General features: G+C 49.2%; 1 protein-coding gene across 1 annotated transcript in view; it reads left to right on the forward strand.

Annotated features, from left to right (window-relative positions):
* The window catches only part of LOC134154724 (transmembrane protein 209-like), a 50,734-nt gene that overhangs the window by 24,401 nt on the left and 1,898 nt on the right, over positions 1-24,435 (forward strand). The window contains exons 2-11 of the mRNA XM_062601403.1: positions 14,347-14,473; positions 14,590-14,648; positions 15,389-15,520; positions 16,506-16,744; positions 17,156-17,364; positions 17,837-18,008; positions 18,961-19,032; positions 20,170-20,266; positions 21,826-21,951; positions 22,388-22,485. Coding sequence (XP_062457387.1) covers positions 14,347-14,473; positions 14,590-14,648; positions 15,389-15,520; positions 16,506-16,744; positions 17,156-17,364; positions 17,837-18,008; positions 18,961-19,032; positions 20,170-20,266; positions 21,826-21,951; positions 22,388-22,485 — 1,331 coding nt within the window. The remainder of the gene's footprint in view (positions 1-14,346; positions 14,474-14,589; positions 14,649-15,388; positions 15,521-16,505; positions 16,745-17,155; positions 17,365-17,836; positions 18,009-18,960; positions 19,033-20,169; positions 20,267-21,825; positions 21,952-22,387; positions 22,486-24,435) is intronic.

The raw sequence follows: 24,435 nt of genomic DNA on the forward strand, positions 1-24,435 counted from the left end.
AGTGGAGCAGCAGCAGTGGGCCTGCTCCTGGCCTACCAGAAGTGACCTCGGAAGCTCCCAAAGGGGCACTGGACCTGGTGCTGGTGGTTCTTCGGGAGAAGTGGCATCAGAACCAGGAGGAAATCCACGTGCCTGCTGCTGGCCTAGGAGCTGATGAGGCGCAAGTCACCTCCCAAGCACCGCTGAAGCCAGGTGACGGCTCCTGCCTCTCAGGGACTGAGAAATCCTAGGTAGAAGAGAATTTCCGAGCTCTTTCTTCCCCGCAGTACAACCGCTCTTCCTCAGCAGCCCTTGGAAGGAACTTCCCCTGTCCCAGCAGCCTGGGATCACTGCCCTCCAAGGGGCACGCGTGCAGCTGTGGGATGACAAATGCAGGTGTTCGATGACGGCAGAGAACTCGCTGAGAAACTCGTGTTACTGAGACACCCTTTACTCTGCCCTTCAGCAGGGCTACAGCTCTGGCGTGACCAGCAAGTCACAGTAACTGAAAGCTTGGCTCATCTGTCAGGCCAGCTTCTAGAAAGGATTGAGGAATGAGGAGGCGGGGACAGACACACCTGTATCTTAACATCCCTGGACTTCTTCTCAGAGGAAGTGTCCCCGGAGTGGCAGCGTGGTTAGTCTAGTGCCTGAAAGCCTCTAGAGCTGCAACATTAAGGTATCTCCAAACCAACGTGGCGTAGTGAAACTCGTATAACAAAACCACACTGTAGTTGTCTTGGCACTCCTCTCACTCGACCGTGCTTTTACAGCCACCTCCAGAGGTGCAGAGAAGCAGTAGCAATCTGTAGTGCCCAGCGCTGCCGGCTGAGCCCTCGGAAAGCTTTCGGCTTCACTACAGGGTTTTCCAGTGCATGAGGACTGAAGTAGGGGACACAGAACAGATCCAAGAGCAATGTGCTCAGTGCTAAGAGAACGTTGAAAACGCTACATGTCTGTAGCAGGACGAGAATGGAAGGGAGCAGAGGGACTGCTGTGGCTAAAAGGCAGCACCTGACTTGAGCAAGACCACACATGTGCTTCCATACAAAATACTTAGGCAGCTCCATCAAGCTGCAGAAGAAAGGTTAGCCAGTTGGTTACTCACACGAGAAGGGACATGGACTTTACGGTGCCAGACAAGCTCCATATCCCTGCAGGCTTGTTAGAGGGAAGTGCAGTGTGCCTGGCAACTTTTGAAACCCCTTGGAGTTTAGGTTCAGCCTGCAGCAAGGATTTCTCACAGCCAGACCACTTAGTGGGAAACCATTACCGTGCTGTGTAAAGCAAATATTTTTCACCAGCTTTGCATAGTCTTTTGTGCAAGCCACATCCTTTCTGCTCAGAATATCACGATTCCTCTGTATTGCCCTGGAAAGTGGAGTCCTGGGGTACATCTGCATTTGCTGCGGATCCTTCAGTAGATGCGTGGAGGCCAACACATGCACTTCCAACTTCACCTGCACCTGGGAGAGGGGAAAAAGATCCAATGTTAGTTTTACAGCACACACAGCCCAAAACGTTTGTGGAAATAAATAGTACTTGGGAGTGGATGGTGCAAAAATGTAGAGAGATGTAAAGCCCTCAGAGGAACTCAAAATGAAAGGGGCCCATACAGAGGAAGACATTTGATTTTTTGTGTTTGATTATCACTCAATGGGCTCTTGAGTGAAGGAAATTCCACTGGATATGCACCACACATTTTGTTTAAACCCAGAGACAACATCTTCTTACGCCGTTGGTCAGCTTAGAACACACACACATAACTTGCCCTGTCGAAACAGCCTTGCTTCCAGGAAAGCTCATCTACAGGAGTATTTAAACCAACCACGAAGACCCTCACTGTCTTCCTCCATCCCACATGATCTGATAAATTCTCAGAGGCCAATAAATGACACTGCATGGGATGACATTCAAAAATGCCAGCGTTAGGCAATAGGTTTGTGGACATTCCAGCAACTGGCAAAAGCTGTAGAAGAACAGCTCAGTGCTGGGCAAGCAAAAGATCCTGGAGCAAAAAGCACTGCTCTGATGAGCTCGCTGCTTTGAAATAGTCCTGTCCCAAAGCAGGGACTGCAGAGGAGCAATTGTTGTGAAAGAGGTTGAATTAGTCTCTGGAGAAATGACCTTTGAATGATGAATTTCCATCTACAAGAGCCTGCAGTATCTGAAGATGTCCAAGGGGGCTGGCAGTGCTTAAAGACTGCTCGGCTTTTCTTCAAGAAAGCCCACCTTCTGGCCTGGTCAGTACTGCTCGTGCTTAGCAATGGATAAGAGCTGTGGCAAACATCAAGCACTATCATATTCACAGAACGTGCCTGTGCTATGCTTTCCTGCTGTCTATGCCCTACGGGTAGGCAGGGAGAGCTGAGGCCCCTGTGGCTGAGACCGCCGCTGCTGGCAGCTCCTGCCCCGGGCTGGGATGCAGCTGTGCCAGGCGCAGCGCTGGAGCCAGCTGCAGCTGGGCTTCCTGCCGCGGGAAGCAGCCTGACCTGCTCCAGCACCTCGGGAACAGACATCTCTGGCTGGAGCCCCAGGAGACTAAAGCCCCGCGAGCTCTGCAAACGCAGCCACGTCTTTCCCCAGCTGGAGCGTGCGGAGCCCCGGGGGCTGGGAGAGCGGCTGCTGCCGGCGCTGCTGCCAGGCCAGGAGCTGCCGTGTGACCGTGCTGAGGGGAAGGCGGCCGAGCTGCAGCCCCGGTGCCTGGGGCGAGATCCCTGCCCCGAGGCAGGGCAGGGACAGCTGGGTTGATGGTGAACATGAAGGTGTCAGGTGCACGCTGGCCTGGCACTGCCCGCTTGTGGGTGCTGTGCATGGGCCTCGCCGGGGAGGGCTGCGTGCCAGAGACAAGGGTCCACGCCTGGCCCCAGCAGCAGGACAGCACCTGAGCAGCCTGCAATGACCCAGGCTGCAGCCCTGCTCCACCTGGGCTGAGCCTGGGCTGAAGTCTCACCTCAACCTCATCTACAGGTGGACACAGCAACCTGACCAGGCCATCAAGCAGCCCAAACACCTGCACAGAGCCTCCACAAAGGCTCTCTCTGCTTTCCATCCCACGCAGCATGTGAGCAGAAGCTGCAGTGATGCCAGGGCCATGGCAAGACTCAGCCAGCCCTGCCATGACAGGAGCTCTCCCTGCACGGCCCTGTGCAGGACCTGGCCTCAGCTCTCAGAACCACAGAATCACAGAGCTCTTTGAGGTTGGAAGGGACCTGGAGAGCCTCTAGTGCACCTGCCCTGCTCACGCAGGGTCACCTAGGGCAGCTTGCCTAGGACCCTGTCCAGACGGCTTCTGACTGTCTCCGGGCATGGAGACTCCACAGCCTCTCTGGGCAACCTGTTCCAGTGCTCTGTCACTCCTCCCAGGGAAAAGGCTTATTCCTTTGTCTTCAGATGGACCTTCCTGGGTTTCACTCTGGCCTGTTGCCTCTCATCCTATCGCTGGGCTCCACTGAACAGAGTCTGGCCCCATCCTCTCGACACCCACCCTGCAGATACTTATACACATTGCTGAGATTCCCCCCCTCAGCCTTCTCTGCCCCAGGCTGAACAGGCCCAGCTCTCTCCACCGTTCCCTGTGGGAGAGATGCTGCACTCCCTTCCTGATCTTAGTAGCCCTTCTGGGGCAGGACTCCACCTGGTAGCTCCACGTCTCTCTTGTGTTGTGGAGCCCAGAATTGGACACAGCCTGGAGGAGGAACTCCGGGACTCCAAAGAAGCTTTCTTTGATTTCCCTCTTACTTCTGGGAGCCTCTGGCATGGGGTTCTCCTAGACAGCTGCCTGTAGAGGCCAAAGTCTGCTCTGCTGCAGTCTAGTGTTGGCATCCCACATTTTGTGCTCTTCCATCCTCTCAGGATCCTCAGCTCCACACTCTCACGGCCACTGCAGCCAAGGTTGCTGCCAGTCTTGATATCCGCATGCAGCCTTCCCTTCTTTTTAAGTAGGAGGTCCAGCAGAGCCCGTCTGCTTGCTGGCCCTGCTGTGTTGTCTCTCCAGGAGCTCTCAGGGTGCATAAAGTCTGCCTTTCCTTTGTCGGAGCCTGGGAAGCACACTGCATACACAAGTGGAAGGCCCACATCTCCAGTGGATCTGAGGAGCTTTCCTTCTCTGACAATACCTATGCAGACTCTTCCTGGGTGGTTGTGCAAATGGAGCCCATAGGAGCCACAGTTATCTCAGTGTGGCAGGGGACAAGGCCGGGGAGTTCTTGTTTTCTTCTTGAAACTGTATGAGTAAAGAGAAAAGCAAGAATTCAACCCCTTCAGGAGCGCTCCTGCTGAAGGTGGCAGCCCAGCATGCCAAGAGGCCCACTTGCCTTCTGAGGCCATACTTGAAGACCGGGCTGAGAAAATTGTGGGCTTTCCCTGAGCGCTTTGGCTCCCCAGTATGGCTTAAGGCCTTTGTGATGAGGAGATCCCGCGCCCTTTTCTGATCCAAATCATGCTCCCATACAGGCAGCTGACTCTCTGCTGCAACAATCGTGGTCTGGAGGAAAATGCCAGCCCAAGATGTCTTTCTGCCTTGCTTGTTTCTGGTAGGGATCAACCTTTTCAAACAAACCAAAACCAGAACCACTCATTCCTCTCCATGTTTTAGGCTCCCCAAATAAGAGCTACAGAAGGACCAAAGCAGAGGGAATGGCTGGGCAATAAAGTGCCAGAGGGTATTTGCTGCAGGAGGAGTGAGGCCTGTTGGGGAGAAAATGACCACATCTGAACTTTGCATGCATGGGGGCAGGCTGTGAGCTAACAGCTCTTGGTCAGGAAGGAGAGGCAAGAGAGAGGTCGCTGAAAGCCACATCTCCTTGCCCTGTGGAGGTGAGAAGAAGCCCAGCAGAAGTGCTTTGAAGAGGAAGAGAGAAGCCAAGCAAGGAGGCGCATGTGACCCTGCCACAGGTTGACGGTGTGCTTTCAGCCCAAGGTGGGGGTGTGCTTCTGGAAGGACCAAGCAGGCAAAGGCTTTGTGGCTCCTGCGTCTGGCTGAGGAAGCTCCCAGGCCCCAGGCTGCTGGAAGAAGACCCTGTTGGGGCAATCACTGCATTCTTTGCGGTTCTGCATTTACTTGCTGCTGTTCCAGCCTGTGCTAGAAAGACTGTGCTGAAGCACCAGCAGCTCTCGCAACACTGGCCTCAAGCACTTAGTGAGCTGCAGTCTGCAAGCAGAACCTCCGTGTACTTGCTGCTGCTCCAGCCTTTGCAAGAGAGGCCTAGGCTGGAGTAACATCTCGTTGGAGTCAGACCCTCTCCTCAGCCAGAGGTCTGTCTGCAGAGAAGGTAGTGCCTGCCCTGGGGCCTGTGGGGCAGAGGCTCTGCGGGCTGGCAGAGGCCATGTGGGGTTTTCTGGGAAGAAAACGTCTGCACTGGAGGAGAAGAGAGCTAAATTCCCTAACTCTCCCTCCCACCGCACTTCTGTTCTGCCTTCCTCCCCTTCTCGCACCATGGCTCCACCGCCTGCAGCTTTTCCTGTCAGCACCAAATGCCCTCTCCTGCGTCCATTGCCTGCCTTAGCCAACAGACCCCAGCCCACTTCTGGGGCACTTGTCTGTGCCCCAGAGATCCCTCCCAGCAGCAGGGCACTGCTTCGGGGCACGCACCTCTTGGCAGGTGCCAAGGAGCAGCTCCACAAAGGCTCCTGGGGCCAGCAGAGCTGCTGCTGCTGCTGCTGTGCATGGGCAGAGCAGGGGCAAAAGCACTTTCTGAGCTTCCTCGCAGACCTGCTGACCCCTCAGCAGCCTCCCCAGTCTCCAGCTCTTCTCCAGCCTTGGCACCTCCTTTTCCCTTCCCCCCAAAAAACAGCGTGGAACAGAAAGCCAACACTGGGGAAACCTCTTTCCCTGTGGAGTCGTCCCTGCCTTGACTTTCCTCCGGGCAAGCTCCTGGGGCTGAGCAGCAGCTCTGAGCAGCCTTGCCCCACGCAGCCCCCACTCTGGGGCACTGTGATCCTGCCCTTTTGTGGGCTGCTCCTTCCCCCCACGGCTTCTCCCTACAGCCCTGCAGGCAGTTGCCCAGGCGGGCTGAGTGCTGACCATCGCAGGTGGCAGAGGCATGGCCCTGGGCACCCTGACCTCCCAGGACACTGCTCTCAGGCACAGCCCTGGGCGCACCTGGCTGCACGCACACCCTGCTCACACAGCCCTGCCGCCCTCCCCGGCAGAAGGGAGCCGTGCCGCCTGAATGCCTTTTAAACTCTGCCATGAGGACTAGGCCTCTCTTGCTGGCTGGGCAGCCCGGAGCAAGTGCCTGTCAGAGCCTGCTCTTGGCTTCTTTCCGCTGCTGCTTCTGCTTTCAGCTTCCAGACCTTTGGGAAAGTCAATGTAAGTGGTCCTTTTGGAAGAGGAGGGCCTTTTCTCCTAGCGCGTAGGTGAAATAAATGTGGATGCTGCTCATTTGCGGAGAGCAGTGCTGGGTGTCTCAGGGCAATTTTGGAGGCTGAGGAAAAGTCTGCATGCTCTTGTCAAGCCTTGTGAAGAGGGAGGTGTTGGTGTGAGCTTTGCCGCAGGGTGTGCGTTGTTTGCTCAGACCTGTGAGTATGCAGTTAGGCAGGAGGAAAGGCGGAGGATGTCTTTTGTGGCCAGGACAGGATCGAGCTTTGTATGTCAAAGTGAAATCGGAGCCCTGCTGGCAGCAAGGCCAAGGAGCAGAGGCTGTTTGCAGAGTTGTGGATGAATTTTGGGAGCTAGGAGCCCTTTTCTTCCTTTGAAGTCCCCTCTGGTGGCTGGCACCAACAGAGTGTGACTACACCCCACTGGCTGGCATCTCTGTGTGTCACTGAAGCATGACACACACTTGTGCAGAGTTGGTGGATGTGAATGCAAAGGGGAGTCTATGTGTGTGCACATACATGCAGGGCCTGGAAGAGGCAGGAGGGCCCTGTTTCAGGTGAGAGAGAGCCTCTGTGCCTGCTGCCACAGAATCCTTTGCCAACAATGTCTCCAGGCATGTAGAGCTGTGGTGAGCAGCCTAGTAGAGAGGAGTGAGGTGGAAGAGAGGGCTGCAAGGAATGCTGCTGGAGGGGAGGATGCCTTGGGTGAATATCTCCCCAAAGCTGTGGTGTTTCCCCTTGGGCAATGCCCTTCCTTTGACTGCCAGCAGCAAGGAGGAAGGAAGGTCATTTCCAGGCAGCAGTCAGGGGTGGCGAGCAGCAGGCTCGAGAGGATGTGCCCTTGGCTCAGGCAGCCCTTAGAGGCAAGGACAGGTTGTTTGGGCTCTTTGAAGAGGATGGGAAGGAGGGACATAAGTGCCTGAAGAGAGAAGGACTGCAAGGGACGGAGCAGTTATTCCCGGTTCCATTTCTGAAGCTTCCAAGAAAGCTTGTCCTTGGGGGCTACACAGCAGTGGCTACTGGAGTGCTCAGGACAGTGGGTAATGGTGTGTCCTGGAGCCTGTCCTTGGAGCTGACGCTGCTGCTCTCCTTGGTGCCTGGAGAAAAAGTCTCAACTGTGGGCTCCTCGAGTTTTCTTTTGGGCATGTTGTGCAGTCCTGAGTGTCCTGTGGCACACATCCCCGCGGTGTGTATTTGCAGCATGCTTCCAGGAATTCACTCACATTCTGCGAAGAAGGAATTACTGGGCAGGAGGACGCAAATGCCAGAAGCTCGAGCAGCAGCTGCGTGGCCTGTACATGGCCATCAGAAGTCAACAGAGGTAGGTGCTCCTGATGGAGGTCCTTCTTTTGCCAGCTTGCTTTCTGCCAAAGCATTGTGCTCTGGGCACTGGCTGTAGAAGGGCCCTTCCCATGGGTTCTGCTTAGCCTTGTCGGACTTTCCCTGGGGCTTTGCTTTCAGAAATGCCACTTGTGCACTAGTTTTACAATATATCTGTAACTCCTGCACTCTCCATGAACACACTGCTCTTTCTGGTGGCCATGGAAGCACTGAGCCTTTCTGTAATACGAGATGGAGAGTTTTTGCTCAGCTGTGTGATTATTCAGATGCTTGGTCTGAACAAGAAAGGGATGTTCAGCCTTGCTCAACTGCCTTTCAGAGCAAAAGGGTGCTGACAGGAAGGTTTAGGGAAAGGATGAGCGCAGGGACTGAGAAAAACGTTTCCTCCTGGTAAAACAGATGTATTGCAGCCCCCACTGCTCTCTCTCATCCTCCCTAGCAGGCTGACCGACACATTTCCCTAGAGTTTAGTGAGCTGCCTTCCCCTGGGCTTCCCTCCCTTGAATTCTCTATAGGCAGGAACTGCTCTCTTAACTCAGACTCTCGGCTCTTGCCCTCGACAAAAGCCTGCCAGAGCTTTTAGCCATTCTCCCCTATTCCCCCACAGCTGTTGTTGTGTAGAATGGAGGGGCTGCAGAGCAAGAGCAAGGGTTGTTTCTGCAATTCTGAGAGGCAGCTTCTTCTCTGAAGCATGGAAACATGGGCTGCCCTTGTGAGCAGCAAGATCCTTTCCTTGGCAGCATCTCACCTCTCTTTCTCACCTTTGCAGATGAAGGTGATGAGGGAATCAATGTTCACAGCCACTAGAGCGGCTCCTTTTTTGTCCTCTACTCCTCTTCCAAGTATTTTTCCAACGTGAGTACTTTGCCTTGCTTCTTTCCCCCTGCCTGATGAAGGGAGCAGCCACCCAGCACAGGTTGGTTAGGGCTGCATTGCCAGGGCTGGGGCAGGCTGCTCTGAAAGTGCTTTGGGAGCAAGGCTTCCCAGCGGCTGAGTCCCAGTGACCTGCACGCATGCTCCGCCTTCATATGGGCTCTGTCTGTGGGGAAGGGTTCTTCAGAGCTCTGTGCTGGCTCCCACCTGCTCAGAGCTTTGTGCTTGACTGCCTTGATGCCTTTCTCCTTCTTTGACACTGGGAGCCCAGCAACCATCCATTGCCCATCCCTGAACACAGAGTCTTTGGGGCCATGGAGCAGTGGCTAATGCATGTGGCAGGACAGGGGTAGTGGTATGAGTTGAAGCCTGTCCTGTAGATGACCCTGCTTCTATCCTCACTGCATGGAGAGAAAGTCATGCTGTGGGCGAGCTTAGAGCTCTCTTTCGGGCATGATGTGCAGCCCTGAGTGTTTTATTTGGGGGTAGTCTTCACAGCTGTTGATGTACCTGCAGTCAGTGGAACCCCTGTGCTTCTGCTGCAGCACTGCCTTCTGCTGCAGAAGCAGATGCCCAGCTTGTGAGGGGGGAGTGGAGATCCTACTCCCCCTGTGCTCATACCACCTCCCCGTGTGTATATTTGCAGTCCATTCCCAGTCTCCTCACAGTGCTCTGCACAGAATGCAGCAGCAGGTGGAAAGAAACCACGTCCAGAAGCTAGGGTACGTGCTACACAGCCTGTGAATGTAGGCCATCAGAACACAGGAGTGGTAAGTGTTCCTGACTGGGGTCCTTCTTGTGCTAGCCTGCATTCTGCAAATGCATTGTCCTGTGGTTGCTGGTTGTACAAGAGCCCTTCCAGTGCCCTTCTTTGAGCCCTGGCTGACTTTGTCCAGGGCTTTGAGTTCAAAGGCGGTGCTCTAGTTTTACAATGCATCTCTCAGTGCTGCACTCTCCATGAACACGCCTGTAGAGCCACTGGGGTCCTCTTTCTGGTGGCAGTGGAATTTCTGGTTCTTTCTGTGATAGAAGATGGGCAGTTTCTGCTTAGCTGCGTGATTATTGAGATGCTTGGTGCAAACAAGAAAGGGATATTCAGCCTTGTTCAGCTTTCCTTTGGGGCAAAAGGATGCTGACAGGAAGGTTCAAAACAAGGTTCAAAGGAGAGTGTAAGTAACCTTCCCTTCAAGAAAACCACCATGTTGAAGCCCGCACTTGCTGCTCCTGGAAGTGACAATGCCCTCCACAATTTATTTGGCAGCAGGAGACATCGGAGACTGATCCCATGGGAAAGGCAGGGAACCCTGCTCAGGCTGTGATGTAGCTGGGGAATGTTGTGGAGCCCCTTGCTCTTCTGCAGCTGGGGCTGCAGAGTCCCTGCCTGCAGCAGCCGTTGTCCAGCGGGGGGCCCAGGCCAAGCCAGAGCCAGGGGCCTGGTGATTGCCGAGGTCCTGCAGTCCCTGGATGCTGGCGAGGAGCATGTGGAGAGCAGCGGAGTGGACTTGGAAGTGGGGCACATTGCACAGTGTGGAGTTGTCTTGCAGGTGCAGGAGGGTGCTGAGAATCTGGTTGAAGAAAAGCCCAGTATTCAGAAGATCGTCCAATACCAGCTGGGAGAAGAGAAGCAAGTGACCCTGAAGGTCTACTTCTCCTGCCTAGAGGAAGAGGAGGAAGGGCTGGACAGTCAAGAGGGGCCTTGCAAGACAGGGCAGGTATGTGGCAGCTCCAGGAGAAGCCTGGCAGAACTGAGGGGCAGTGAGGCAGCAAGGGGTGCCACTTGTAATCCCGGAGCCACTGTGCTGCCTAGAGCGTGCTGTGACTTTTCCTGACATGGGCTTGATGTGGCTTAAAGCCTGTCACTAAGTCCCTCTCCGCAGCCCCCAGCAAAAGCCCAGCACTGCTGTCGAGCTGAAGGGCTGTTTCTGCAAATGGGAGCAGTGTTGAGGGAGTAGGGGAGGAGAGAAGCAGGAGGGCTCTGAGGCTGAGCGAGAGAGACAAGGTGCAACCCCATTGCCCCATGAGCAAGCCACAGGGCTGGCCTGGGCTCAGCCTTGCCTTCCAGCCAAGGGGGCAGCTGTTGAGTGCTGAGAATGGCCTCCAACAGTGGCACCTGCAAAATCTGAGTAGCTGAGCGCAAAGGGATGCTTCCAGTGTTGGTGTGCCCCTTTGCAAAGCTCTCCTTGACTGCTGAATACTGGACACAGGTACCCCCCAGTCTTGGTTCACAACAGATTAGCAGTGTCCAAACAAGGTCTCAAGTCCCATGACAGTCAATATAGCAAAACCATCAGCGAACACTAGCCTGCACTACTCTGCAGACTTTCTCAGCCTTTCTAGTGGGGCAGAACACAGCCTGTTCATTTCTACCTTCTTCCCAGGGGTTAGAAGAGCTGTGTGCAGAGACACAGCCAAGTAGCAGCAGGAGCAGCAGCAGCAGCACCAGCACTACTTGTGAGCCACGCGAGCACCCAGGAAGTTCTCTGAAGCTAAATTAAACCAACTGCCCCAAGTCGGGTGGCTCTTGGCTGGGTGTGCAGTGAGCTCGTGCGTTTGCAGCATGGGAATTTTGGAGAGGCCTGAAGAGCAGAGCTGAGGAGTCAGGGCTCAGGGGCTGCTGCCAGGGCAGCTCTCTGCCGTGGTCATGCTGTAGCTCTTTGGCTGCAGCTGAGGTGGCTGTGGCCTAGGGGTGTGCTGCGTCTTGTTGGTGCCGGAGAGAGGCGTGGAGAGGGCCCTGCCATGGCCAACGCATGTCCTGGGGGCAGGGGGCCTGTGGGGAGAGGAGGAAAAAGCTGCTGTACGCCTCTGAGGGGAGGAAGTGCTTGAGCCTGGGCCCCCCTTGCTGGGGCCCAGTGCTGGCTGCGTGGTGGGAGGGAACTGCCAGCTCTTGTGTGTGTCTTGGGTGCCCTTGAGTGCTGGGCTTTTGCAGGTGTGAGGGGAAGAAGGCGGGTGCCCAGGGCCAGAAGGGGAAGCGGCCACCCCGGAGGCTTGGTGCCAGCAGCGTCCATGGCCACCTGGGCTGTAGCACCCGGGAACTAGTGGAGTTGCAGAGACCGAGGGCAGGTAGGAAGGAGAGCAGCAGAGCCCAGAGGCTGGCCTTGAGGCGAGCAGGCTTCCCCTTCTGCAGAGACCTGCTAGGGGGACGCCAGGGGAGGCAGCTCAGAAGGGCAAAGGAGCTCAAGAAAGCTGGCAGGCCTTTAAGCTGCTGAAGGAGAGCCTCCTCCAAGTGCCACTCTGCTCCACCTTGACATTCCAGCAAGCCCAAGTCAGGGCAAAGCCTGCGGCCCCTCACTAGCAATGGCGATTCTGGAGGACCAGGCTTCATCGTTCCATCTGGTGCGTGCGCATCTGCAAATGCAGGAGCTTTGCTTGAGCGCCTGCTCAGGGAGACTTTCATCAGCACTTCATGAGCATTGAGTCCCCTTCTCTCTGCAGACTGACAAGCCTCGGTAAGGATCCGCACCTCAGACCAGCTTCTAGCCTCTTTGTCCTCCACGCATTTTCCATTCCCCCCACAGCAGGAGCTGCGAGAGAAAGCGCCCATCACAGAATCATCGAAGGGTGGAGGTTGGAAGGGGCCTCTGGAGATCATCTCGTCCAACCCCCCCTGCTAAAGCAGGGTCACCTACAGCACACTGCACAGAGTGGCCAAGCGTTAGACACTGTGTTTATCGATAACTGTGCGGTCTAGGCTTGTAGTTAATCTCCTTTTTTAGGCTTTCTTCCTTTCAGGTTGGTGCTTAGGATCTGAGGCAAAGGCAGGAAGGGTTTTGGAGCAGCTGAGGTTGTCCGCTGGCCCGCGCTCACAGAGCGGTCTGCTGTAACTCGTTGTGCTCCCTTTCATCGGCCAGCGGTGCTTTTATTCCTCCCTGCTCCTCATGGTGAGGTTTGCAGGCAGGAGCAACACATTTGGCCAGGCTCTGGCGTGGGGCAGCCGCGGGGTGTGCCCGCACGTGGCCGTAGTGGGAGCCGAGCAGGGGAAGAGTACGGCCGGGTGTGGGCACGGCCGGTGGCGGCCAAGGCGGGCGGCAGGGCGCGGGGGGCGTCGCGGCCGCCGCGCTGGGGCCGCCATGGCGCCTGGCGCCGCTTGCGGCCGGGTTGGGCAGGCGCCATCGGCCAGGGCATCCGGGGTGGCTGCGCGAGCGTCCCCCTGGCAACGGCATCCCCCTGGCAACGGCGTCCCCCTGGCAACTGCATCTGGCTGGGATCGGCGTTCCCCTGGCAATGGCGTCCCCCTGGCAACGGCGTCCCCGCCCCCGCGGAACTGCCTCCAGTGACGTCACGGGTCCGCGCGACCAATCGTTGGAGGCAGCTGCGTTGAGGGCGGCTGCGGTGAGGGCGGCGGGCGGAGCCAGGGCCTGGGGCGGGGCCTGGGCGCCCTCGGGGGCGGAGCGGAGCGGAGCGGCGGTGTCGCCGCCCTCCCGGGGCGCCTGCTCGTTGCGGGGCCGAGTCTGCTTGTGGTCGGCGGGGTTTGGCTGCGGGGGAGCCGGGGCGTGCGCGCTCAGGGCCTGTCAGCGAGGCCTGGGAGCGCGGCGGGCCGCTGGCAGGTGACAAGTGTCCGTGCGTGTCGTGGTGTGTGCCAGAGTGGGGGGGGTGTGGGGAAGGGTCTAGGGTGGTGGAGGTGGGAGAGGGCTGTGCGTGTGAAATCCTGTCATTTCAGTTAAACCGCGTGTTCTCTGAGGTAACTCTTGTATGTTTGTGTTCAGCGACGAAGTAGCTGAGAGGTTTTGAAGCCTGTGGCCGGGGGAGGCGTGGCAGTTTCCTGCGCTGATGGGAGGAGCAGGGAAAGTGGCCAGTGTTACTGCTGTTGTGTGCGGCATTTTGTGGCGTAAAGGCGGGGGGGTGTGCGGAGGGTCTGGAGACGGACACGGGCGGGGGTTTTTAGTAGGAAAGCTGCCGGGCTGTGCACGGGCGAACGTTGTTTTTCAAAAGCGGCGTCGTCTCCCCCGCCCCCCTCCCCCCACCCCGCCGTTAACGGCATCTCCCCAGCAACGGCGTTCCCCCCCCGCCCCGCCCCTCCCCCCCGCAGAACTGCTCCGGTGACGTCACGTCCGCGCGACCAATCGTTGGAGGCGGCTGCGGTGGGGGCGGCAGGCGGGCCTGGGCCTGGGCCTGGGCCGCGGCGCCCTCGGGGGCGGAGCGGAGCGGAGCGGCGGTGTCGCTGCCGACTCAGGGCCTGGCAGCGAGGCCTGGGAGTGCGGCGGGCTGCCGGCGGGTGACAAGCGTGCCCGCGTGTGTGTGTGTGTGTGTGGCGTGGTGTGTGCTAGAGTGATGAGAGGAGTAGAATATGTAGGAAGCGTTATTTCTGTTACATAGGGCATTTTGTGGTGTAAAGGGGGGAGGGTGTGGGGAGGGTACAGAGCTGTCCTGAGCTGACAGAAGGAGATAGGTGGGTGTTTTCAGTAGGAAAACTGCCAGGTTGTGCAAGATGTTTTCTTGGTCTGTTTTCCTTGCTTGGAGAAGGCAGTGTTGCCTCAGCATTCCGAAAAATGCTATTTCTCAAAAACGCTGTTGGAATCTGGCTCTCTTTTCTGTCCTCTGTACCTCAGTGGAGAAAATGGAAACTGTTTCACTGTGAAGAGGTGACAGTGCTTATGCAGTTTATAAGAGGAATATTGTTTTGGGTTTTTTGTTTTTGTTTTTTGTTTTTAAACCACTGAAGCTCATTCTTAACACTACACACGATTTGGTACCTCAATGTGAAGTCCTTTTATGTAATTTCTTTTTGCTTTTTTACTTTTTTAAAGGTCTTGTACAGAGTGAGAATCTAACTGTATATAAATTTTCAATCTTTAACTTTCTTTGTGTGCTTCCTGTTGCAGACAATGGCGGCAGAACAGATTTCTGCAGCTTCGCTCCTTGACAGGACTGTGAAGATTAGGAGGGAGGCTGAAGAGCGGAAAGTGGTCTGGGCCTGGGGCCTCCTTAATATGTCTGTTGGGGGAATGATATATACTGACATGTATGTTGATTGTTATATCTGACTCAACTAAGTAAAGCATTCTACTTTGTATATGCTTAAATATTTCATAGGACCCAGTTACTGTTAAATTGATCGCTTCTTCCTTTTCTTTTTAGGACTGGAAAACTTATAAGTTCCTATTACAACATCGCATTTTGGCCGCTCTGGTATATTGGTGAGTTGTCACAGCATATGAATTAGTTTTAGGGAGGAGGGAAGGTTTCAGCCTTCATTCTTCTTGCTGGGGAAAGCATTTTTAAGGTTTGGGGTTTTTCGTTGTTGTTGTTGTTTTTTAATAACCAAGCTTCATTTTGTTTTCCTTTATCCCTTTTGGTGCTGTTGGAATTTCATCATTTTAGTGACAAGTAAGAAAGAGTGTGAAGAACAGGTTTCCTACCTTAAATGTGTTTAATGTGTGCAATAAGGCTTTGGGGAATAGTTGAAATAATAGCGTTGTGTTGTATTGTAGGGCTGCAGGACATTTCCAAATAATCAAATTTGGTTTCAAATGAGTAGGCTCAAAAGTAATTGTATCTAATACTATTAGCGGATGAAAAGGAAGAAGAGTGAGAGCAATGTCAGGTAACGAGTGACAGAAGGTTTGGCAGAAGACACTTGATAAATAGCATGAAACATCATTGCAGTGCTTTGTATCCTGTCTGGAAAATACCTTTCGCTTTTACAAATACATATTGTAGCAACAGAAATGAATTTCAATATAGAAAGGAAATTTATCTCTAATGGTTCTTGCATGAAAAGGAGAAGTTGTCTTACATCCGTGCTCAGACTGGCAGTTATTGGTAGCCCTAACAATAAACTATTCTTGATTTGTGTATAAACTTGTTTTCTCAGATCATTTACTGTTACTCCTGTTTATGGTGCCTAGCATGATAAAAACCTTTGTGTTTGTTCTAGAGCTTGCGCTTGTATCCCTGTTCAGTCTGAATGCCTTATTTGATTTTTGGATGTACTTCAAGTACACAATGGCACCAACTACCTTGGTCATGACTCGTAGACAGCAGATCCTTCTAGGGATGCAGAATGCAGGTAGGTGTTATAAATTATAAATACTTTTTTTAAAGATGATATCTTTCTCAAGCCCACGAATCTTTAGTGAAGTGAGTTCTCAGTTACCTCATCTGACAAGAGCAGTAAGATGAACTAACTGCAGCCTATAAAAATTCAAAATAAAAGTGATAAATTGATGAGCAATTAAGGGGAGAAGTGGAGAGGAAACAACCAATACAAAAGGAGAAAAGGAGAGTGGGCTGTTAAAGGGCAGTGAGAGAGACTTAAACTTTATGAAGCTGGACAAGGAATTTGTAACCTATAAATGGGATTGAGAACAAGGCAGAGTGTATAGGTTTGTATTTAAATTTGGTATCCTACTATCATCATACTGACTGGAGAGCACCAAATTAGAAAGAGAAAAGAGACCTTAGTGTGCAGTCTGAAAATGACAGGCTAGAGAGCAGTTGCTCTGAAAAGTTCTGAACGTCTAAGTGATGTTGTAAAATATAGAAAAACTTGGCAGAGTTTGAAAATACAGCAAAAGCAAGGTGCTAGTACAATGTGTTACATACTACTAGGCTGCCTCCAGAGAAAGAGCGGCAGATACGGGAGTAGGGTTATATCACCGCAGCTGAGGAGTGTAATATCTGGGTTTGCACAGGTAAATGAGACATTAGATGTGCTAAAGACACATGAAGCAGGCAGGTAGAGTAGCTGACCAAATAAGTTAAATAATTGCCTCGGGCTATGCAAAGGTGCATGGTAGAATTTAACTGAAATTTTAAATTGTAGAATTTGTATTGAATTATGATCACGTGTCCCAGTTTTCTGATTTTTATGTCTTTGGGGTTGACTGCTGAATCGTGTAGGGGTCAGACTAGAATAGTCTTTTTAGTGTCCTAGAATTTCCTTAAGGGAAGAGAGTTGTGTATGTGTGTTTTGCTGTGTATTTAAAGTGAGGAGGAGAGTTCTGGGCTGCTGCATGTACAGTGCTGATTGTGGTTTTTTTTGCTTATTGCAGCGGTACAAATAATTCCAGCACATGAGCTGGCAGCGAAGAAAGTCCCTTCTTCTACGCCTTCTCCTAGAGTCCAGGGTCAAACTGTGCTGAGTTACAGCCCATCCCGGCCCTTCAGGGCCAGTCCAAAGTTTACTTCTGGTTGTATCTCAGGGTACAGCCCTCAGCGGCAGGCTCTGTCAAGCAACAGCGCTTCTTATAGCAGTGCTTTAACCTATTTACCAAGCAGCAGCTACAGTAAGGTAATGACCAAGGTGGCTTCAAGGGGAACGGTTTGGCTTTGCTTATCGTGTCCTTGTGTTGTGCTGTAAGCCATTGGAGGTGTGCGGCCGGCAGTGGAGGGTCCTGTGTGTGTGTTCGCTTTGTTTGCAAAGCAGATGAAATTTGTCTTGTCAGTATTCATCCTCTTTCCCTGGTGTTAATTTATTTGTTTTAGAGTAGCTAGTTTGTTTCAGAGCACAGCAAAAATAAGAAACTAGAATGTAACTACAAAATAGCAAAAACCTTCCCCCAAACGAGAGCATATTTTATAGCAGCAATCAGCAGAGTAATCAATTCTTATGTTGAGTCGATCTATTCATTTAGTTTATAAAGTCAAAATGGAACTCTCACTTTCCTCATGTGACACAACTGTTTGCTTTTGTTTCCCAAAGCTTTCCAGCTTCAGCTCTTCTCCTACTGGTTCACCATATGCCTCAAGTGTTGGGCCAGTGGAAAGCACCGGGCTAAGGTCTCGTTGCCACTTTTCACCAATGCGGTATAATTCCCGTATGAGTCAAGATGATGAAATCACAGACCGCAAGTCACTGCAAAAGTACCTTCGAAGCGAAGAAGAGAAACAGCGTAGACTTCAATTGGGTACGTAAATAACTTCATGTAGCCTGAAAAGCTTGGCAAGGAGGGGATGTTGGTTTTATTGATGAGGAGTTGATGAGAAAAGTTGGAAAAGATTCCTGCAGAGAAAGAGAGCTGCTGAAGTACTAGTCTATATTATAGATATACTAATAATCTCTGTAGCATTTGTTGTGTATAGTGGACTACAATGAGTTGAAGGGCTTTATCACCTCGATGGGAGGGATATTTTGTGGAGAAGGCAGTTTAGCTAAAGGTGGTGAATTACCTGCAGGCAGTTTTTGTCTGGGATAGGGACAGTGCCTTATTAATATAAAGATGAAATCAGTGTTTATGCAGACAGATTTTGGTGTATGTATTTATGATAATTCATGAGCACATCTCTCCTGTCAAAGCCTTAATATAGTGACCTATTGCCTGCAGTGTTGCTTCTGTGATTACTTGGTGATAATTTTATGGCTGTTCAATGTCATTTCAGCAAGTTCATGTTCCAGCTCTCCTTCCAGCAGCCCAACCTTTTGGAACTACAGCCGTTCCTTAGTAGAGCAAGCACAGGTGCTGAGAAAGTACCAGTATCAGGTGGCTTGCATGCCCCAGGCTCCATCAGCACACAAGGACGAAGCTCGTCTGAGCTCTCCACTGACTGCAGAAGAAGTAAGCTCAGCACCAAAGGAGCCAAGAGAGAAAAACAGGGCTCTAAAATATGTGGCTCCATCCAAATGTGAACTCCGTCAACGGTGCTAGAAAGGGAGAAATCCTATAGCATTTAACCATCTTCATACAGCTTGTAAGACTTTTTGCCACAAGGGGTATACATTTCAAATTCCGGACTGTAAAATTTTACAATTGTAAAATTGTAAAATGATTTCTTCCTTGGTGAACAAGGTACCTGTGTTTAGGTGGAAAACTGACTCCTGAGAGAATTTCAGGTTTCATGCTTTGTGGTCTTTGTAATTAACTAATACTCACCGTGTGGGCCACGGTGGAAAGCTGGAAACTTCTGTTGGTTTGGCCAACTCTTCAGAATTATTTTATCTGAAGTTGTTTAATATTACTGTGTGTCTGAGAACAGACAGACTTTGAGTTCAACTCAAGAATGGTGGTTGCGGAACTTTTGTTTACCATTTTGTACTCTGGATAAAATAAACTTGTGACATAAAAATTGACTGGAAACTGACCTGTACCTAATGTAGTGAAATAGTTGAAGGTGTGTAAAATTGTTCTCCTTTACATTTGTGTCTGGAATAAGTCTGATTCAAAAGAATGTCATTAACGTAGCTTTTAATTAAATTTGATCTGTTTTCTTTATGTCGTACATTAACTTAGTCTACCCTGCAACTTGGACCAATTTTATCCTAACAGAGCAGGAAACTCAAAACTGTGCGTTTGGACTCACGGGAGATTTAGTGTACTGTGAAAAGAGAGTAGGAGAGTAGTATGGTAAGCTACTGTAGAATTCACATGATACAGCCATTAGATGAGAGTTCTGGAACAAATGCAATTTGAATTATGTGCTGTGGCTGCAGTCAGAAAACATCTTAGGGCCTAAAAACTCTTTAGTATTCTGTTAGGTTGCTGTATGTAGGTAATAATGTTCTTTCCATAGGTTTGGGCAAGGGTGATCGTGAATCGACGACAGCTTGATTACCTGGATTCCTGGACCGCTAGGTTCAGAAGTGTAAGTCCAGTCCCTGTGAACTGCCTGTTCTTGCTGTTAGAATAGGTACAGCAGAATGAAAAAGTACCTCAGTGCTCCCTGTATACCTAAGGAAGTGAGAAGAATTACATATTTGAGTCTATTTGAGGATTAGGGTGGGCTTGGACATGGAGACTAAAACAGCATGCTTGTAACAAAGAAGTATTAAGACACATTTTCAACCTGAACTTTTGCACTTGCTGGCCTAGGTGTTTTCTGTTCTGAAAACTTCACAGTTGCAAAGTTCACCCACCTTTGAATGAAGACACGTGCATCTTAACACACAGTGGATGTGAAAAGACTTGTTTTTTCTTTCTACGACCCAAATTTCTGAATTTTTTCTGTTTTTTTTCTCCTGTATTTCAAACTCCTTCTGGACTCAAATAAAGCATGGGAAATGCCAGCCTGTTGACTTTTTCCAACAGCCTTGAGGAGTGTAATAAGAAAACAAAAAGAAAATTTTGGTCTTAGGCTATTGCTTTGGCAAAGGAAATACAATCACATACTATGACAAAATAATTTGTAAGCCTAACTTTGAATTACCCCTTCAGTCAGCAACTATCACGTATGTAGTTCTTCTAAGTAGTGGGACGAGTGAAAAGTAAAAGATTTCTATGAGATGTGGGATTATGACTGTTCTGTACCAGATTCCTAAGCATCTGTTCATAAACCTACAGGCAGCTTGGCTTCAGTTCCCAAACTGTGTCACATACAAGTGTCACATACTGTGTTTATCAGGCCCTTCATTTCCTGAAAGGGTTTTGAGAGGGAGTGGGCCCATGAAAGTTTAAATTACCACTATGAGTGTCGTGCAGTGCCTCAGAATACCCCTTTTCTCATTGTTCAGGAAAGCTTTATCAGTATCACTGCTGTCTGGAGATTTGTTTTCCCAAGTCCTCTATAGTGAATTTTTGGCATTTTAGAGGGTCTTTCTAGAGCCAATCACCCCTATCTAAATTGATACTCTTTAATTACTTTTCCTCCTTGGTTGACTTCAAAGTTCCTGTTGTTAAACTCCTTTGTGATTGTAACAGTGATGCTGACTAGAGAGTAAACTAACATTTTTGTCACATTCTTGTAGCTTCTAAGCTTTTTAATTTTTGCATTTCTCTTTCCTAGTGGATTAATGAGACTATTTTAGTGCCACTTGTACAAGAGACTGAGTCTGTGAGCAGTCAGCTGAGAAGAATGGGGTACCCAGAAATGCAGGTTGGAGGTATGATGATAGAGTAACTGGGGGGTTCGCTGTGGTGGTTGGTAGCAGGCCACCCCATAGCAGGGCACTGCATAGGTAGTATAGAAAACAAGTCTGCTAAGAATTACAGTTCCGTTTCCTGTTTGTATTGGTGTGATCTTTGCTTCATGTAATGCATTTTACTAAACTGGAAGGATTCTTCATAGGATTTCTGGAAATACTGATAAAGGCATGCTGATGCTGCAATAGCATAAAATTCTTAAGCCTCTTGTTTCCTCTGAATTCATTCCTGGAGAGTTAAAGGCTCAGATTAACATCCTTGTATCTTAAACTGCCAGAAAACTATCACACGTTGCAAGGATGGTTGCCTGTCAGCCCTCTCTGTCTACGTTAGTATGTGTCTTTCCAAACTTCCTTAAAATCAGCTACTTCCTGAAAAACCTATTGCTGTTACTTCCTTAAATTGTTACCTGCTATCTTGTCTGAAAGCAAACAGGCCACAAAAAGTTTTATGAAAACTTAGATGTGATACATTGTATCCAAATATTGTTTAAGAACTGAGAAGTCATCTTATGACTGTGATAATAATAAATCTATAGACCTAGGAATTATTTATTTATTTATTTATTTTAACTTAAATTAATTCTGTTATCACAGGCGATTAATCGTTTGCATTTAAGATCTAAGATCATTTTAAGGTTAAGATACATTAAATTTTATTTATTTATTTATTTTAACTTAGAATAGTTCTGTTATCAGAGATAGGCTATTAATCGTTTGCATTTAAGATCTAAGATCATTTTAAGATTAAGATGCATTAAAGATTATTTAAGTACTAGGTGTAGCACTAAGTGGGGCTGGGGAGGATAATCTCAGGTGTATTTTGGAGAGCTATGGGCATTAGAAGAAAAGATCTTTTGGTTGGGGCAGTTGGTTTTTGCTGTTTTGGGGTCCCCCCCCTCCTTTTTAAGCATTTTGATGAGCTAGAATTCTAGCTAAAATTTCATAGTGCAACTCTGAAGGAACTCCTTCCATTACCCTATCACATGCATATCCCCCTCAATCAAGAGCAGGATTTGATATGCTTCATTTAAACAAAGCCTACTTTTTTTTGGCCTGTTTGTAGTCTGTCCTCAAGATCTGCATCTGTTGTGGTGCCTGTGAAAAACTGATCACTTACTGACCTCATCTCCACCTTGCTGCTCTCCTACTGCTCTTTAAAATGGATGTTACTTCTTCCCTTTTTCACACCATATGTTTCTGTTTTCTTATGGAATGCAAGCCCTTCAGATAAGGGACTGTCGTCTTTTGCGACCGCACAGTGCTGCATAGCGTTTATGTTGTGTGGTTTAAGGGAGACAGCTAGTACTTCACTGGGATTGGAAACAAACATTTGGAGTATTGGATAAGCTGTTAACTTTGTGTAAATCTTAGTAAATTATCTTAGTAAGTTACCTTAGTAAAGAGTGAGACAAAAAAGCCAGTTCCTCCTTGTAACATTGCATTTGTTAACGTCTTGTAAGGGAGAATGTTCAAATTTCTGTCGTGGATGCAGATGTGCTGGCTCTTGTTGCATGCAGAAGCCAGCATCAGCAATCTGAAACAAGCAGCGCTTGTTAAAGCTCCAGTCATGCCAACTCTGTACGCTATAATGCAGTATTTGGATATTGCAGCGAACCAAGAGTATTTGGTTGAAAGGATCAAAGGTATGTGGTCTACCATACTGACTTTAAAACGTTTCCGTTAGCTGGGTCAAGCGTCGGCGGTGTCAGATACCCCGTCAATTAAGAGGTTTGAACTACAGTCACAGCAGGGAGAAGAGCTGCTTTTCAAGTAGCAGAGATAGTTTTTGCAACTTCCTCTTTTCAGACCGATGTAATGATGTGGGACTTGGCATGGAAGTTTTTATTTCTTCTCTCAGTTTGGGGTGTGAAGTGTCCTATTTAATCCCTTCATTAATTACCAATAAAAAATACCTTGTAAACTCCACTCCCCTAACTTTATATCTTTATAAGCACTTCCTTAGTTTAATTTTTCCTATTTTGTGCACTGAAAATACATGCAGTGTTCTTGAAGCTAGTGTCAAATATGTCCTTCTTGCACCTTCAACCTCCAGTAGCTGAATAAATTTTGTTTTTTCAGAGCTTTCTCAGGGAGGATACATGAGCTCATTCCGATGGAACAGAGGAGGAGATTTCAAGGGCCGTAAGTGGGATGCTGACTTGCCCACTGACTGTGCTGTAAGTTTTCAAAGAAGGCTTAATATAACTTCCTAAAGTGTGTCTTTCAGGGTAGATTTTTGTGTGTGGTAGCAATTAAGTCTTTTGAGGAACATGGTCAAAATCCTGTTTGCCTCCCTATCCTGATAATCCCATTGTAGTCAGTGAAATTATGCAAGGAATAATGCCAATGGGATTGGACATTGTGCAGATCACAAAAATGCGATTTCATGTCTTAGTCTTAAGCCAGCCTCTTATTTAGACTCATCTGAGATGTCAGTCAGGTAACTGTTTTGGGAGCAACCTGACAGAAGGTTGCGGATTTGTTAGAGCAATATTCTTACCTTATTAAAAAAAAAAAAAAAAAAAAGAAAAGAAAAAAAGTCTGCTTTAACCAAACCTCATAATTTCTCATGCAAGATGAACCTTAAAATTTTCCTGTGCTGTAATGGTTAGAAGAACGAACGGATTAAGTGGCGTGTCTTCATGTTTATTTAATTCAGTAATATTTCTTGAGAGATCCACAGGGATTACATTATCTTACTTGAGAACAGACTTGTAGTCATGCTTAGCCAATTAATGCAAAAGGTCAGGAGAAAGCACTTCAGTGAATACAGTGACTTGAAAATTCAACTGAAATAGTTAAAAGAAAGGCCACAAGATAATCCAGGGAGTGGAGAACAAGCTTCACGTGTGACTCTTCAGTTGAACTCTGTATTTGAAAGGAGAGTTCAGGTGATTTGATTCCCTCTATAGATGTTCAGTTCCTGGGGAGAAGCAGAAAGAAGATTCATATGCAAGTTTTACAACCTTGCTGACAAAGATGCAACAAGATTGAATTGCTGGAAGCTAAAGCTGAGCAAAATCTGTCTTGAAATAAGATTTGATTTTCTAGTTGTGAAGATGACTAAATATTTGGGACTGACAAGCTGGGAAGCAGCTCTGGCTATCTTGGTAGACTGCAAGCTGAGCAGTTTGAAAGTATTAAAGACCGTAACACAGACCATCACACCCTGAATTCATTGTCTTTTAATGAAACCAGCTAAGAGAGATAGTACTGCACAATGTACTAAACTTGTAAAGATTCTGGGAAAGAAGTTCTGATATAACAGATGGAATTAATATTGAACACTTGTCTCGAAGCTTTGGCATTAACTTAAGACAATAAGTGCCAAATGAAGAGTTTTTAACAGTAATGTTAGTCTCATTGCGTGCAACTTAAAGCAATAATTTCCGCTAGACCTCTTGAGGCTTTGGGCATTTATCCCATAGAAATTCTTCTGTCTGCCAAACAAATCCTATGTTGAACACAGGAGGTATCATACTACAGAGTAATTTGGTCACGCTGCACCCAAAGAATGTTGAGAAGTCTACTGTAAGAGTTAAAACACAACATGCAGTACTGCGATTTTCTCGCTGTTAGCTAAGAAGATACTTGTTCTAGGACTTTCTTCCAAAATGTTGAGAGCTGGTAAGATTCATGAGCAGTCCAAGTTTGTCCATTGATTTTGTTTTGCCATTTTTGACAAGAGAGGAGCAACTTGCTGGGTAAGTGTAGTGTTTGGAAAAGTTGTCATTAGATCGGATCGGCCTCTCTAAGCCAAATCTTTGCAGCTAGCGTAGAAACCATCATGAAATCAGGTATCTTGTAGTTTGTCCTATACATGCTATTCAGATCTGTGACTTTGCAAATTCTGTGAGATGTGAAGATAGTTACTTGTATGTCAGGAGTTCAGTTCACATGCAGCACCTTTTTAACGTGTTGTGACTGAAAGGGTTTCATTTACAGGAAGAATAAACTTGTCTTGACATCTGTGGCGTGCCCTGGACCATTGAATTCAGTGCTCTAAGTGTTAAGCTGCCTTGGGCTTCTAAACATAGTGGGATTAATTAAGTCCATGATGCAGCAACAGACTCTCAAATACCCTAACTAATATCTGAGATTATGGAAAGAAAGCTGCTGTCCTGTCA

The sequence above is a fragment of the Rhea pennata genome, unplaced genomic scaffold (genome assembly GCF_028389875.1).
Source record: "Rhea pennata isolate bPtePen1 unplaced genomic scaffold, bPtePen1.pri scaffold_33, whole genome shotgun sequence".
Classification (NCBI taxonomy): Eukaryota; Metazoa; Chordata; class Aves; order Rheiformes; family Rheidae; genus Rhea; species Rhea pennata.